This window comes from Schistocerca americana, chromosome X, assembly GCF_021461395.2.
Source record: "Schistocerca americana isolate TAMUIC-IGC-003095 chromosome X, iqSchAmer2.1, whole genome shotgun sequence".
Lineage (NCBI taxonomy): Eukaryota > Metazoa > Arthropoda > Insecta > Orthoptera > Acrididae > Schistocerca > Schistocerca americana.
In genome coordinates, this window is record NC_060130.1 from 279,178,805 (window position 1) to 279,192,613 (window position 13,809).

At 43.1% G+C, this 13,809-nt stretch overlaps 1 protein-coding gene across 1 annotated transcript in view; it reads left to right on the top strand.

The window, feature by feature from the left end:
• Window positions 1–13,506, top strand: part of LOC124555568 (probable ATP-dependent RNA helicase DDX31) — a 241,192-nt gene extending 227,686 nt beyond the window's left edge. The window contains exon 12 of the mRNA XM_047129527.1: window positions 13,394–13,506. Within this exon, the coding sequence (XP_046985483.1) occupies window positions 13,394–13,478 (85 nt within the window). The 3' untranslated portion in view covers window positions 13,479–13,506. The remainder of the gene's footprint in view (window positions 1–13,393) is intronic.
• The last annotated feature ends 303 nt before the right edge of the window (window positions 13,507–13,809 follow it).

Consider the following 13,809-nt stretch of genomic DNA (forward strand, 5'->3'; position numbering starts at 1 on the left):
TGCCGATGTTGTGGTGTTAACATTGGTTCATGCATGGGTCGTTGGCTGCGGAGGCCCATCGCTACGAGTGTTCGGTGCTGACCAGCATTAAAGTCTGATGTTAGTTCCGCCGTAGTTCACCACTTTTCCTGTTTTACCAGTCTGCCCAGCCTACGACGACCAACATCCGTAATAAGAGGTGGCCGCCAAACCCCACGACGTCTGGACGTGGTTTTACCTTGCTTTCGCCACGTGTTGAAGACACGTCGTGCAGTTTCCGAAAAGCTCGTGCCGAGCCTCTGGGCCATCACAACCTGCCCTACTCAAATAGACCGCGCGCCTTCCGCATTCTACACACGGACGACACGCTCGCTGATACTACATGCACCGTCCGTGTATCTGCCAGCAGTTATTCCTCGCCAGCCCGCTACTATACCCTGATCGGGTTTGTATCGATGGCAGATGGCGGTCATAATGTTCTGGCTGATCAGTATATGTTTTGTATATTGTTTGTGAACGTATCGAACATGTGGTATGCTAAGAATCGGGTACACCAAAGTATACGTAGACAATAGATTTATTTAATTGGTGAAACACTCTTGTTGCTCCATAACATGCAACGGAGGATGTAGGCAGCCAACTTGGTAGTAAAGAACACAGTGTGTTCAGTGGTCTGCATAGCATCCAAAAATGCTGTGTCCGAATGTGCCACAAGTCACAGTACTTTGATAATTATTTACGTATGTAGTGAACTAATTACCTGTCGGAGCTACGTCGCACTTTTTGCCAAAGTGACTTTTGCATCTCCAGGTCGTCTGAAAAATTCTTCAGTTAACTTGGCACTACATTCTTTAGTCCGTCGTTTCTATAATACTGATTTTCAGGAATTTTTTCATTCCCATGTCCTATTAGTATAGTTTCTTGTGGTTACAGTTCAGGACTCTCGCGTTTCAATTGTTTTAAGTTTCATTAGGAAATAAAATGTTTGATCTCGCATTTTCTCTGTCAATACTGAACCTATGTAGTGACACCAGGTTGCATATTGGTTAGAATTTCACTTTTAAACTGTAAAACTGGATGTATGAGCTGCCTCTCGGGTCATAAAAAGGCAGAGGCATACATATGGTAGATTCAGGACTAGTAAATTATTACACTGTTTAATCAACATTCAGGTTGATAGTTGAATTTTTTTAATGCTTATCTTCCCGCTGCAGTCATACTAGATTTATAATTGCGAGATCAGTAAGTTTGGGTGTAACCATTGACTGGCGATGTGCCGCCACATGAGTCACTCCATTAACAGGTCATTCAGAAATATATGATCCATCCATAACATTTCATGTAACTTACCACGGTCTCGGCAGTGGGTTCTGTTCACACATGAGTTTGACAAGTGGATTTTGCTTCGCTCACAGTCCTGTTATGAAGGTATATGCTGCCGTAAATTACAAACGTAACCGTATACGGGACGTGTATGTTCGTCATGATGGAAACAGCAGGCATCTCCTTGCCTACACTTTCTCATGTCGAGCTGTGCCGACATTTAAATCCCAGTTTGGCCATCCTGGCTTTTTTCCTCAAATCACTTCCAGCGAATAACTGGATGTTTCTTCAAAAAGGGTACGGATGAGACCACATCCCTGTTTGGTGTTCCCTCACATGACAGCCCTTTCATGGAGACCTTCAACCCTAACTGTTCCTTCAATTTTTCTTCTTATCATATCCGTAAATTAGTTGATAAAAGTGAATTTTGAGCGTCTTCCAAATCGTTTTTCATGTTAAGGAGCGCGTTTCCTTTTCCTTATACGAAGTGATCGTGTGATGCATTGTTAACATTCGATTGTCGTGGCGCTCCCAGGAACTAACGTTAGTTTTTCGTTGTCGAAAGAGACACAATGTACAAACAGTAGTCAAGAGCTGATTTTCTAACTCATTTGCAACACGGTGACATTTTATGTCCCGCGAGTTCTGTAAAACTTCTGGACATGTTCTGAGCTGCTGTATATTTACGATTGTTGTTGTATGGGGTTAACCCCCCTCAATTATGGCGAACTTTGCAGTTCCATTAAGGACGAATTGCCGATGTTCGCACTGTTGGTGAATCCACAACATTCGTAGTACCAATATGAGTATCTAGAGTTCATATAAAAAGCCTTTTCTGTTAACCACATTACTGGAAGACTTACAAACACAGGATGCAATTAAAAAAAAAGTCATCCCTAATAAGACCACGGCTACAAAAGTGACATATATGTAATATGCGTCACGAGTTCTTTGTCAATAAAAGTAGTGCGTAGAGTTCAACTAGAGTTAGCTGGGTCAAAGGGACATTAGTAGCCATTCGCCAGCAGTTATTTATGTAGGTTGGTACAGGTAGCTGGTGCTCACCGTTTCCGGTGCTACCATGTGGACCCCGGTCAGGTGGTGTGGGGTTTCACTGCACTCTGGGGTTTCGGTTAATGAGGATGTCCCTTCAGGTCGTCTCCTGTAATTGTAAGCGAGAAAGTTGAAAACAGTAAGATTTAGTTTAATTTGAGGTTCTAATGCGTTTCTTTCAGTTGTACCCATTGCAAATCATGCCGTATAATTAATTCCAGTTGGGTTGTGGTATCGTGGTTATTATATTATGTTTCATTAGTAGTTCATCCTTTGTCCTACAGGAACTTAGCGATGGGACAGTATTTTAGCCAACCTGTGTCTAAATTTAGCTCCTTTATGTACGTGTAAATGCGTTGTGGGTTTTCTGGATGTTCCTGCTCGAATTTTTTTCTCTCGCTTGATTTCGTTTCTTTTCGAGAGTTTCGTGTTTGTTGAACCTGCGAGATTTCGTGATCGTACCCACTTGTTTCTCGTGTGTTGTACTGAGCCTTCAGCTCTGGTAATCCACCTCCTTTCGCTGTAGCCCTTGTAATAATCTTCCGTGTGAGTGTGATTTCATTTAATAGGAATATCTTTGATGAGTTTTATTAGGTCGGTTTCTTGTCTGTTTCTTCGGTACAAATTTTGCAATTGATTTTAAATTACCTTCTCGATAAGCTAGAGACTTGACACTTTCAACACAGCTCAGAACTGGATGACATTGCAATATTAACTTGCTTTCAAGTCTGCTGTGTGGCGGAGGGTACTTTCTTTTTCTGTCTGTCTGTCTGTCTGTTGGGTACAAATTTTGCAATGATTTGAAACTAGCTTCCTGATAAGCATAAGACTTGAAACTTTCAACTTAGCTCAGAACTGGATGACAGTGCAATATTAACTGGTTTTGTTTTCTGGTGTGTGCCGGAGAGTGAGTGCTACACTATTATTTTCTTCTTTTGTTGCTCCAGTCGCGAATTGTTCGCAGTTAAGAACGATTGCAGCTAAACTTCCCCGTGAGCTGGAGTCCCCCTAATTTTTCATTCGCGGTCTTTTCGCGAGATGTGCTCAGGATATTGGTTGACTCATTTGAAGAGAAACTGAAGTAAAACTGAAGTAAACCTGAAGTTTACCACATGTCTCTGTTGTAATCTCATCAAAATGTTTGAAATCAATTGAAAAATTTCACACACACGCACAAGACTAAAAAGCAAAAAATAACTGTTTAAATAGTAAAACTTTTTAATGTAACGCGGTTTTAAAATGTTAAATATCTCTCGTAGCCACATACAGATTCCTAACGCCATACAGAAAATTCTGAAAATTTTTGCTTGTGAATGTTTAATAACTATGACGCTATGTGCAACTCTGAGAACGTGGGGCGTACATGTGTAGTCGGTGATGTAATTTTCTGTACAAAATATTTACCTTGCACACAAATAAATGGCTGAATATTCAAATGATTTTGCTTTTTTGGACATCACACATTGCGTATAAAACGAAATGCAAACTGTCGGTAAAACGAGCCAACGTCTCTTTCTTCTGCGCATCTGCTGGAGGTAATCGTTGCGCTGATCTATGCACCCCCAACTAGGGCTGCAGTACTTCCGGATTTCACGGATTGGTCCTAATTTTAGGGGCATCCAGAGGCGCACTAGAGGGATTTTTATACAACCGTCCGGGGTAAACCTGGACCTGTTGCCGTGTCTAGGAAAATTGATTGTAAATAAATGTATTGTAACAAATCTTAGTTAAAATTCATTAAATGAGGATCGAACCGTAGATAATTTGTTAGTTTTAATCTATTAAAAAGACAGTGTTAAGCACGCTTAAACTCTTTGCTATACACATACAAAATGTTCCAAAATGATCTGCACAACTTTCATCACGTATATTTCAGAAGTGGGAATAGGTAGAAAGGTACGATTTGCGGTATAACGTTGACACACACGCAGAGCTGGTTTTTTCCCTTATTTTCCTATGTCAGTTATTAACTCGCCACCCCCCGAACAGTTGGCACAGGGTATGCAGTGGTTGGTATAGAGCAGACCAGATCTGACACACAGGTCCTGTGTAAGCCCATTACATTTGTTTTTCGTTGGGCGGAACTTGCACGAACTGTGAGCTCGCATCAAAACAGCAAGAGCATTCGTTAATGTGGACATGTTAAGCCGGACATGGAACTGGAATACGACTTAGATATCGTGTGTGTTACAGATGGCGCACACATTTAAGATGACCATCCGTCCCCCCTTTTTTCGTGACAGTCAGTATTTTTCTAGCTCTGCCACGAATTTTTTCATAACTAATGCGGAACACCTATTTGTCTCTGATTTAACGATTATGAAACGATTTATCTCGAATTAGATGTTCATTTCACCTGTAACTGTATGCTGTTACTAAAACGGTATTTTACCATATGAAGCAGTGTCTACTAGAAACAGTGAACCACCTGCAGCCATGTAACATGGCGTAAGAGTAGTGTCCGTCAAAAGTATCTAACCGACAGGGACTGGAGACGAAGTGTCACCTATTGCCAGTGACAACCGGTTTCAAACTCGACAGAACTTGCTGCTTTCAGTGAACGTAGATCCATCTCAACCGGTCTCTGAACAAACATTGCGAAGGTAACTGCATGCAGTGTACATTTGCAGCAGCGTACCTGGCTAAAGGAATAGTTGCACATACAGCTGCTCGTCAACAGTAGGCCAGACATCACACACACTTCGGCAGTGTCTTACTGGAGGCGTGAAGTAAGGACCGACAACTCACGATTTTGCCTTTTCTTTTTTTTTCTCTTTCTCTTTGTTTTTTCTTTTTTTTTCCCTTCAAGTAGTGCACTCAGTGAGTATTTTAACGAGCACCATGTGGTGGGTTAAGTTCAGGCCAGATTTGGTTCTGTGATGTTTCGGGGGGTTTTTTATATCAAGACCTTAGAATGGCAGTGGAGGACGATGCTTGTTTCTACGTCCTCAGTGACCAAGCGTTGCCTTTCTCCCACACAGTCCGTTCTGCCCTACGACTACAGTCTCCTCTCACTGTCTCCCTCTTGCTCTCTCTTATTGCTACTATCTCATTCCTTCCTTACTGCTGCTACTGTCTCTTCTCACTGTCACTTTCTCTGTCTTCCTCGTTGTCATAGATTCTGTCTTTCATTATCACTGGCTTTCGTCCATTTCCTCTTCCTCCTCCTCGTTATTGCTCTCTCATTGACACCGCCTCCTTCACTCTTCTCCAAGCACTGTTATATCACTGTCGACTATGTTCCACAGCCACTGCCCATCCTCGGTTTTTCTCTCACACTGCCATTGGCTCCTTCGCTTTTTCTATAACACGACCACTGTCTACTATCTTTCAGTTTTTATTAATTGTCCGTCTCTTTGCCACTGCCACTGTTCCCTTCTCTCTCAGCATAGGAAAGCACGAATGTGTTCTCATGCCTAGATTTTTGGGAAGATTTTTAAAGGTGTTGAAAAGATAGCATGAGGCGGCTGGTACCCCACTTCTCAGCCAGTGTCAATTAAATAAACAGGAACATACATTTCTTGTGCTCAGAAAGGAGCATTTTTCCGCTGGTTCCCTTCTTTTCCCTGCTGCAGCAGGACATACAACTCATATGACAAGAAATGTATTGGTCAGTGAAATGTACCTAGTTTACTTATGTGATATTGAAATAATACAAAACTGATGTTACACCTCAGACCGGATTTTACGTGCAAAAAAATTTTACCTGTGCTTCAGTACAACATGGAGTTCCCAAATCACAACGAAGACACTGCACAGCATATTTCTCCATAGTGCGTCTCTTGATAAACTAAGTTTTCGCCTCGCACCGGATTTTACGTTCATATTTTACTCGTAGAAGTAAGGTAACTTTGAACGTCTGTATCTCGGAACCAGATAAAGATATGAAGAAAATTTTAAAGGTTAGAGACTGGGATCTTAGGAATACTTCGTAAAAAATACAACTATTTATTATGCATAGCCGTCTCTGAATCCTCGGCTGGATTTTACTACCCAAAAAATAAATTTTTGTTGTGTTTCCCCTTAGCGGATAATGATTTTTGGAATCGGGTAGGCAGATTTTGTAGATAATACCTAGAGAATACACCGTTAAAATTTGAGCAGTTTGCTGCAGTTATTTATTATTTAGGTTCGCCTCACACCGGATTTTACGTGAAGGAGTAGGGTGATAACTTTGTACCTCTGTATTTTGGAAACAGATTAAGATATCCAAGAAAATTTTCAAGTTTGTTAGGAGTCTGGACCTTAAGAACATAACGTAAAAATGTCAGAAATTTGCTGTGCATAGCTATCTTGGAATCCTTGACTGGGATTTGGTCCGCTGGTGAAGGCGAAAATTGTAGTTACAAAACCCTTTTCTTGCGGTTTTCCGAGGAAACGTCCATGAACTAATGGTGTCTCCATAAGACCTTTCAAGCCCTGTGTAGACCACATCAAATGCAAAAAGAACCAATCGATTTACCTAAGCAGGAGGAAGTGCGTAATTTGACCCTGTACTGTAGAATAGTGGCACTAAGAGGATCGTTCTATTTAGTATACAAATGGTACCTAGCCCAAAGCCTATCCAAAACACCTGACCACCGATCGAGGTGGCGCAGTGGTTAGACACTGGACTCGCATTCGGGAGGACGACGGTTCAATCCCGCGTCCGGCCATCCTGATTTAGGTTTTCCGTGATTTCCCTAAATCACTCCAGGCAAATGCCGGGATGGTTCCTCTGAAAGGGCACGGCCGACTTCCTTCCCTAATCCGATGAGGTCGATGACCACGCTCGCTGTCTGGTCTCCTTCCCCAAACCAACCAACCAACCAACCAAAACACCTGACCGTACCTTATATCACCAATAGCACCCTGTTTATGAGCACTGGAAAATCCCGTTTTCATGCGCGGCGTTTTGGAACATATTAGGTACCCATGCATACCGACAGAAAATATTTGATACTATTTTGAACCTCAGGTGAAACGTAAGCAATCAGCGTGCCCCATAAATTGGCATCTCTACTGGATTTTAAAATTAATGAATGGCTTCAGCTGAATATGACATACCCTCGCCATTATTTAAATCTCGCGTTTAATAACTCATTCACGCAGAAGGATCGTGCAGACATACGATCTTTTGGCCGTCGCTCAAACTCTCGTATGAAGAACGTAGGAGTAGGAACGTCTGGCGCTGAGAAGTCTGGATAGAATGGCAGTACAGTATTCTTCGCCATTGTCCCCTGCATTTATGGTGAATCTCTCGCCCAGCGAAACGTCCAAGCGAGTCGAAGAAATCGCAGGTAACTTCCGTATTTAGGGTAAAACAATGGACCAGTAAATTAACAAACCAATATCTTTAACGTCGGTTTGCTGCAGGATTCCTGAGTATGTCCGAAGCTCGAATAAAATAGATTTCATTGAGACAGAAAAGATCCTGCCTGCAGGTCAGCACAGATTAACAAGACATCCCTTGTGCGAAACTCAGCTTGCAATTGTTTTCCACGAACCATGGATGAAAGGCAACAGGTAGACTCCATGTACCTAGATTTCCGGAAAGAATTTGACACAGTAACTGAATGCAGACTGTTAACGAAGCTCCGAGCATACAGAAGAGGTTCTCAAATATGTGAGTGGCTCTAAGGCTTCCTAAATAATAAAGCCCAGTGTATTCATGAGGGATAAGGATATTGTAACAAGTACCCCACGGAAGTGTGGTAGGACCACTTTTTTTCTCTATATACGCGAACTATAATGGCGGATAGGGCGGCAGCAATCTGAGACTGGAAAAGTGCAGTCGTTCAGTGACTGTAGGAGGATACCGGACTACTTCGTCAGAATTTGTGTTTGGTACGATGAATTGTAGTAGTTGCTCTGAATGTGGAAAACGTAAGTTAATGCAGATGAGTAAAGCAGTACTATGATGTTTAAATACGGTATTAATGGAGTGCTGCTTCATACAATCACGTTCACTAAATATCTAGTTGCCACGTTTCAAAGGAACCTGAAATGGAACGAGCGCGTAATGTTGGTTGTAAGGAAGGCGAATGATGGTGTTAGGTTTATTGAAAGAATCAAGGAAAATGTTGCTCATCTGTAAAGGAGATCGCGCACAAAACATTTCTTCGACCCAATCTTTAGTACTGCTCGTGTTTGGTGTTCCAGACAGGTCGGATTAAAGGAAGTAATCGAAGCATTTCAGAGGCGTGCTGCTAGATTTGTTACAGGTGTCTTGTACTCAAGCAGGTATCCCTGAAGGGAAGAAGACGTTCATTTCGCGAAAAACTATCGTGAAAGTTTAGAGAACTGTCGTTTGGGACAGACTGCAGAACGATTCTGCTGCCACTAACGTAAATCTCTTTTCAGGACCGCAAGCACATGTCCCATACGGTGGCTTGCGGAATATATATGTAGCAGATGCACATGTAGAAGCGATGTCATACGGTATTAACGTGATGTCTCCTTGGAGTGGCTAAATTTTTGACTGGTGTGCTTATAAAATCTCAATGACCACCATTTAGAATTAATATGTATCTCGTCCAGGAGGATTTCGGTTGTTTTGGATGCCGGAAGTGACAGCGCAGTATATTCTGGGAGAACGTTCATATACTTACGTATCCAGCGATGACAGGCCTGGTGACCACGCGCTGCTTCCACGAACTGCCTCCAATCCTTACTGTTTTGGGCGCGGTTCCTCCAGGTGTCTTCACTCCACAGGGTTGCCAGGTCCTTCACCAGGTCGTCCATCGAGCGCTGCCTTGGTCGTCCTTTGGGACCTCTGGTGCTTCGTTTCCTCTGAAATACTTTGTTCACCTGTCTTTCTTCTGGCGTATGAGCTAATTGGCCAGCCGGCCGCTGTGACCGAGCGGTGCTAAGCGCTTCAGTCCGGAACCGCGCTGCTGCTACGATCACAGGTTCAAATCCTGCCTCGGGCATGGATGTGTGTGATGTCCTTAGGTTAGTTAGGTTGAAGTAGTTCTAAGTCTAGTGGACTGATGACCTCAGATGTTAAGTCCCATAATGCTTAGAGCAATTTGAACCATTTGAGCTACTTGGACCGGCCACTGGATTCTTTTGCTCTTCCGCTGCTATAGGATCGTTGGTTGTTGCATAAAGAGGTAGATTTCTTCATTCTTCCGCCTCCTCCATTGTCCTTTTCTACGATGGGTGACATATCTTCCTATTACTCTTATTTCAAATGATAATATTTTTTCCTTTTCTCAGTCAGTCACGATCCAGATACCTGAGCCGTACGTGACTGTCGGGCATATCATTGTGTTGTGTATTCTCATCTTAGTATTCGCTGATATCGGTTATGAGCTGAACGTCTCCCTTAGGGAATATACGCATTTCATTCCCACTGCAGTTCTTACCCTGAAGTCCATTACTATGCTGTTGTCACTTGTAAACCAAAGTCTCCAGTATTTAAACTGGTGAACTTTCTTTAACCTCATGCCATCTATCTCGAGAAATTCTTAATGCTCTTATCGTCTTCCTAATTCCATGGACTCCGTTTTGTGTATATTAACTTTTAGCCCAATCTTCTGTGCGTAGTTACCCATTTTCATTCCTTTCAATACATGGTTCGGTTCACTTAGTAGTAGTGTACTATCTTCAAATGCGAGACAACTGAAATTACCATCCATCTCTACTCCAGTCCACTCCTGTTGTCTACGTTCCCTTATTCCGCTCTTCTTCTGTACTTGGACCTCTTCCGTCGGGAGGAGGTAATTTTAACTAGACTCCGTATAGGGCACTGTCTTTTTAGCCATCGACATCTTTTAAGTGGCGATCCTCCCCCACTCTGTCCCCACTGCTCTCAACTGTGGACGGTGAGACACCTTTTACTTGAGTGCCCCTATTTTACTCCGTTGCGCGCCCGTCTACAGCTTTCGCCTGATATATCTTCCATTTTAGCAGATGACACGTTCTCAGCCGATCGCGTTCTCAAGTTTATTAGTGCCAGTGAGATGACGTCGGTCATTTGAAGCTCATTTTGGGGACAGACAACCCCCCTTCTATAGTGGTTTTTTAAGCTTTCCTTCTGTTTTTAGTTTCACTCCCATTGTTTCTGGTTTCCAGTTTCGTTTTTTTACCTTTTCCTAAGTCACAGACCGGGCGCTAATGACCGTAGTAGTTTTGCGCCCTAAAACCATAACAAAAAAAATCCCTTATTCCTTTCCCTAAGAATACATTGAATAAAATATAGAGGAGAGCATCCCCTTGCTTGAGACCAGTCTCTATCTGGAACGTTTCTGACGTGACTCCTCGAAAACACACTGCTGCGCGTGACCCATCTTTACACGTCTGCACCATTCTCACTAGCTCCTCGGGCTAAAAAATGGTTCAAATGGCTCTAAACACTATGGGACTTAACATCTAAGATCATCAGTCCCCTAGACTTAGAGCTACTTAAACCTAACTAACCTAAGGACATCACACACATCCATTCCCGAGGCAAGATTCGAACCTGCGACCGTAGCAGCAGCGCGGTTCCGGACTGAAGCGCCTAGAACCGCTCTTCCACAGCGGTCGGCGCTTCTCAGGGATTCTAAAGTCAGACAGAGCATTGTATAGGCTATTCCTGCGGATGCTATCATACGAATTTGGAAATCGACCAACAGACTGTAGATATCATATTCTGTGAGTACTCGTATTATTTTGTACAGCTCTTGTAGCTCGTATGAGCCATCTTGTCAAGGTATGACACTGTTTTGTTGTATTATTCTAATGTTCCTGCAGAATAATTAGAATAACATCCATAATTAAATATGAAGTGACGTAAGTGGTAAAAATCCAAATCACGGCGGGGACAACGCCAGGGGGAGCGGGAGTACGGCAGGGAGTCGGCGCGCAGCGGCGCGGCGTCGGTGGTCCGTGGTGCGCCTGCGCGCACGCCCCTGTCGCCATTGTGCTGTGACGAGAGAACGCCATGGCACACCCTTTTCCCAAGCCGGAGCGCGGGCGCGGTGCGTGTGACCGGCCTTGTTTTGCAGTCTCATTTAAATGCTTTAATCCTATTTTACACGCACCGTTTGTCGTTTCCCATGCCGCCTGAAAGAGACTAGCGCTAGTTTGTATACGCGGGCGTCGCCTGACTTTGGATGCCTCAGCGTATTCTCGTAAATTGGAGGATGTGTGAATTAGGAACGCCATTCTACTCGTGAAAATGTAACATCCGCCCTCTCTCACAAAAGTAATTAACGCACTGAGTCGACGAAGAACGTAGTGCTTTATGTGTTTACTGTATGAGTTGCCGATTCGTAGGGTTGACCGTGGCTGGTGTCAGTTGGAGCGGGACGGCTGAATAAACTGGGAGCCCGTGTTATCAGCCTGCTGTCGTCCGACCGACACTTGAGTGGTTCATTAGTTTAGAGAGAGAGAGAGAGATTTAAAAATCTAATGCGCATAATATGCTCGGAGTCTCTTGACAAAATTTCATTGTGAAATATACTTCGCCTTTGCATCTGGCTTGCAAGTTACTAAAAAGTAAATACATGGTGGGGCGGATGCATTTTCATACCACTCAAGACCTTTTTATTGACGAAGTACAGTTCCTACTGTACGGAATATCTTAACTTTACGATTGCAGGCACTTGGAAATAGCATACCATGAATCATACAGAGTGAAAAGTATGTAAACCGACAAACTCTGGGAGGTTGTAGGGGCCGGCCGCGGTGGTCTCGCGGTTCTAGGCGCGCAGTCCGGAACCGTGCGACTGCTACGGTCGCAGGTTCGAGTCCTGCCTCGGGCATGGATGTGTGTGATGTCCTTAGGTTAGTTAGGTTTAAGTAGTTCTAAGTTCTAGGGGAATGATGACCACAGCAGTTGAGTCCCATAGTGCTTAGAGCCATTTGACCCATTTTTGAGGTTGTAGGGGACATATAAACAAATATTTTTCCCTAATGTCATTTTTTCCTATGAGGTTTATTTAAACCGGTGGAGGCCGTATTACGATCTTCAGTTGTTAGAGGGCGTATTACGCTCTTCAGTTGTACGCAACTGCTGTCCACCAGTGTAGTAGTGCATTGTCTCTGTTTACTAATGGAGCGATACACCTGGAGTGAGTACATTGATATTGTTGGTGCGTACTGCGTAGCGTACCACAACGGACGAGCTGCACAGCAGGTTTATCAACTACCCGCTCCGTACAAGACAACGCATGTGGTTCCCACATGACGGGGCGCCGGCACTTTTCAGTCGTCGTGTCCCTCGATTCCTGGACCGACGGTTGCCAGAAACATGGATTGGCAGAGGTGGTCCTGTACCATGGCCTGCTAGATCTCCAGATATGCCGCCTATGGACTTTTTTGTGTGGGGAGAGATGCGCAACCTTGTTTACGCAATTCCTGTTGCATCAGAAGAGGATCTGGTTGCCCGGATAGTAGCAGGAGCAGGAACAATTCAGGATACTCCTTGGGTTTTTGCCCGTGTCAGAACATGATGCGACGGTGTAACCTTTGTTTACGTGTCAATGGAGGCATATTTTAAAATGTAGGGTAATTGAAATTTGGTTGTGTTAATGTGTTGTCTCTTGGTCATAAAAAAATGGAAAAGTGTTTGTTGGTTTAATTAATTTGCCGCCAGAGAAATCTTCCTCTACCGGTTTAACTACTCCTCATATGAAAAAATGACATAGGGAAAAATAATTGTTTTGATGTCCCCTACAACCTCCCAGAGTCTGTCGGTTTAAATACTTTTCACCCTGTATATTGGCTGATGATCCTGTACGTAAAGCATCAATTGGTCAAACTGAAATGACCACGGTTTTGTTCAATACACGAAAAGATTCTCGTGTTTTCGATGATCATGGCAGTAACTTTTTAACGTAAGTCGCTCACTGCATCAAATAGTCCAGCCATAATTGACCATTATGATGTAATCAGCACAGTCATGTTTCTAGGATGTATGTAAGCTGAATATACGTTATACATATTTCATTAAAGTCTGCTGCTTTTTTACTCTTTAAGAATTTTGTCCTAATATATATTTAACTGTAAATAACATTGTAATGAAGTTTATTCATTGAAAAAAAGGTGTTTTCATATTTATCTGTTTCAGGCCACAGCAGCCGATGTCAACAGTTTCCGAGTATGACAGCGGGTTACCAGCCATCAAAAAACGACGTAAATCTGGAATAAAATAAACGATCGATGAACAGAAAAGAAAAGAAAGAAAAAAAATGTGTGAAACATTCCTGAACCACGTGAGCAGTTGCTGTCAGTGCTCAAATCTCGGTACATAAATGAGAAAGAAAAATTGCTCACGTGCTTTGAGGCAGATCTAATGAAACTTTATTCTCCTACCACTATGCAGTAGTGCACTGCAGATCTTTACCGTAGTTACACTCATAGTCGCAAACACATTTTTTAAGATAATTCATTCTAGAGCACTTCCCCATAATCCATGACGTCCGCCGAGGTTCTTTCCTGTAAAAGGAAACGTACACGCAGAGTTTTCATATTTCATTAGTATGT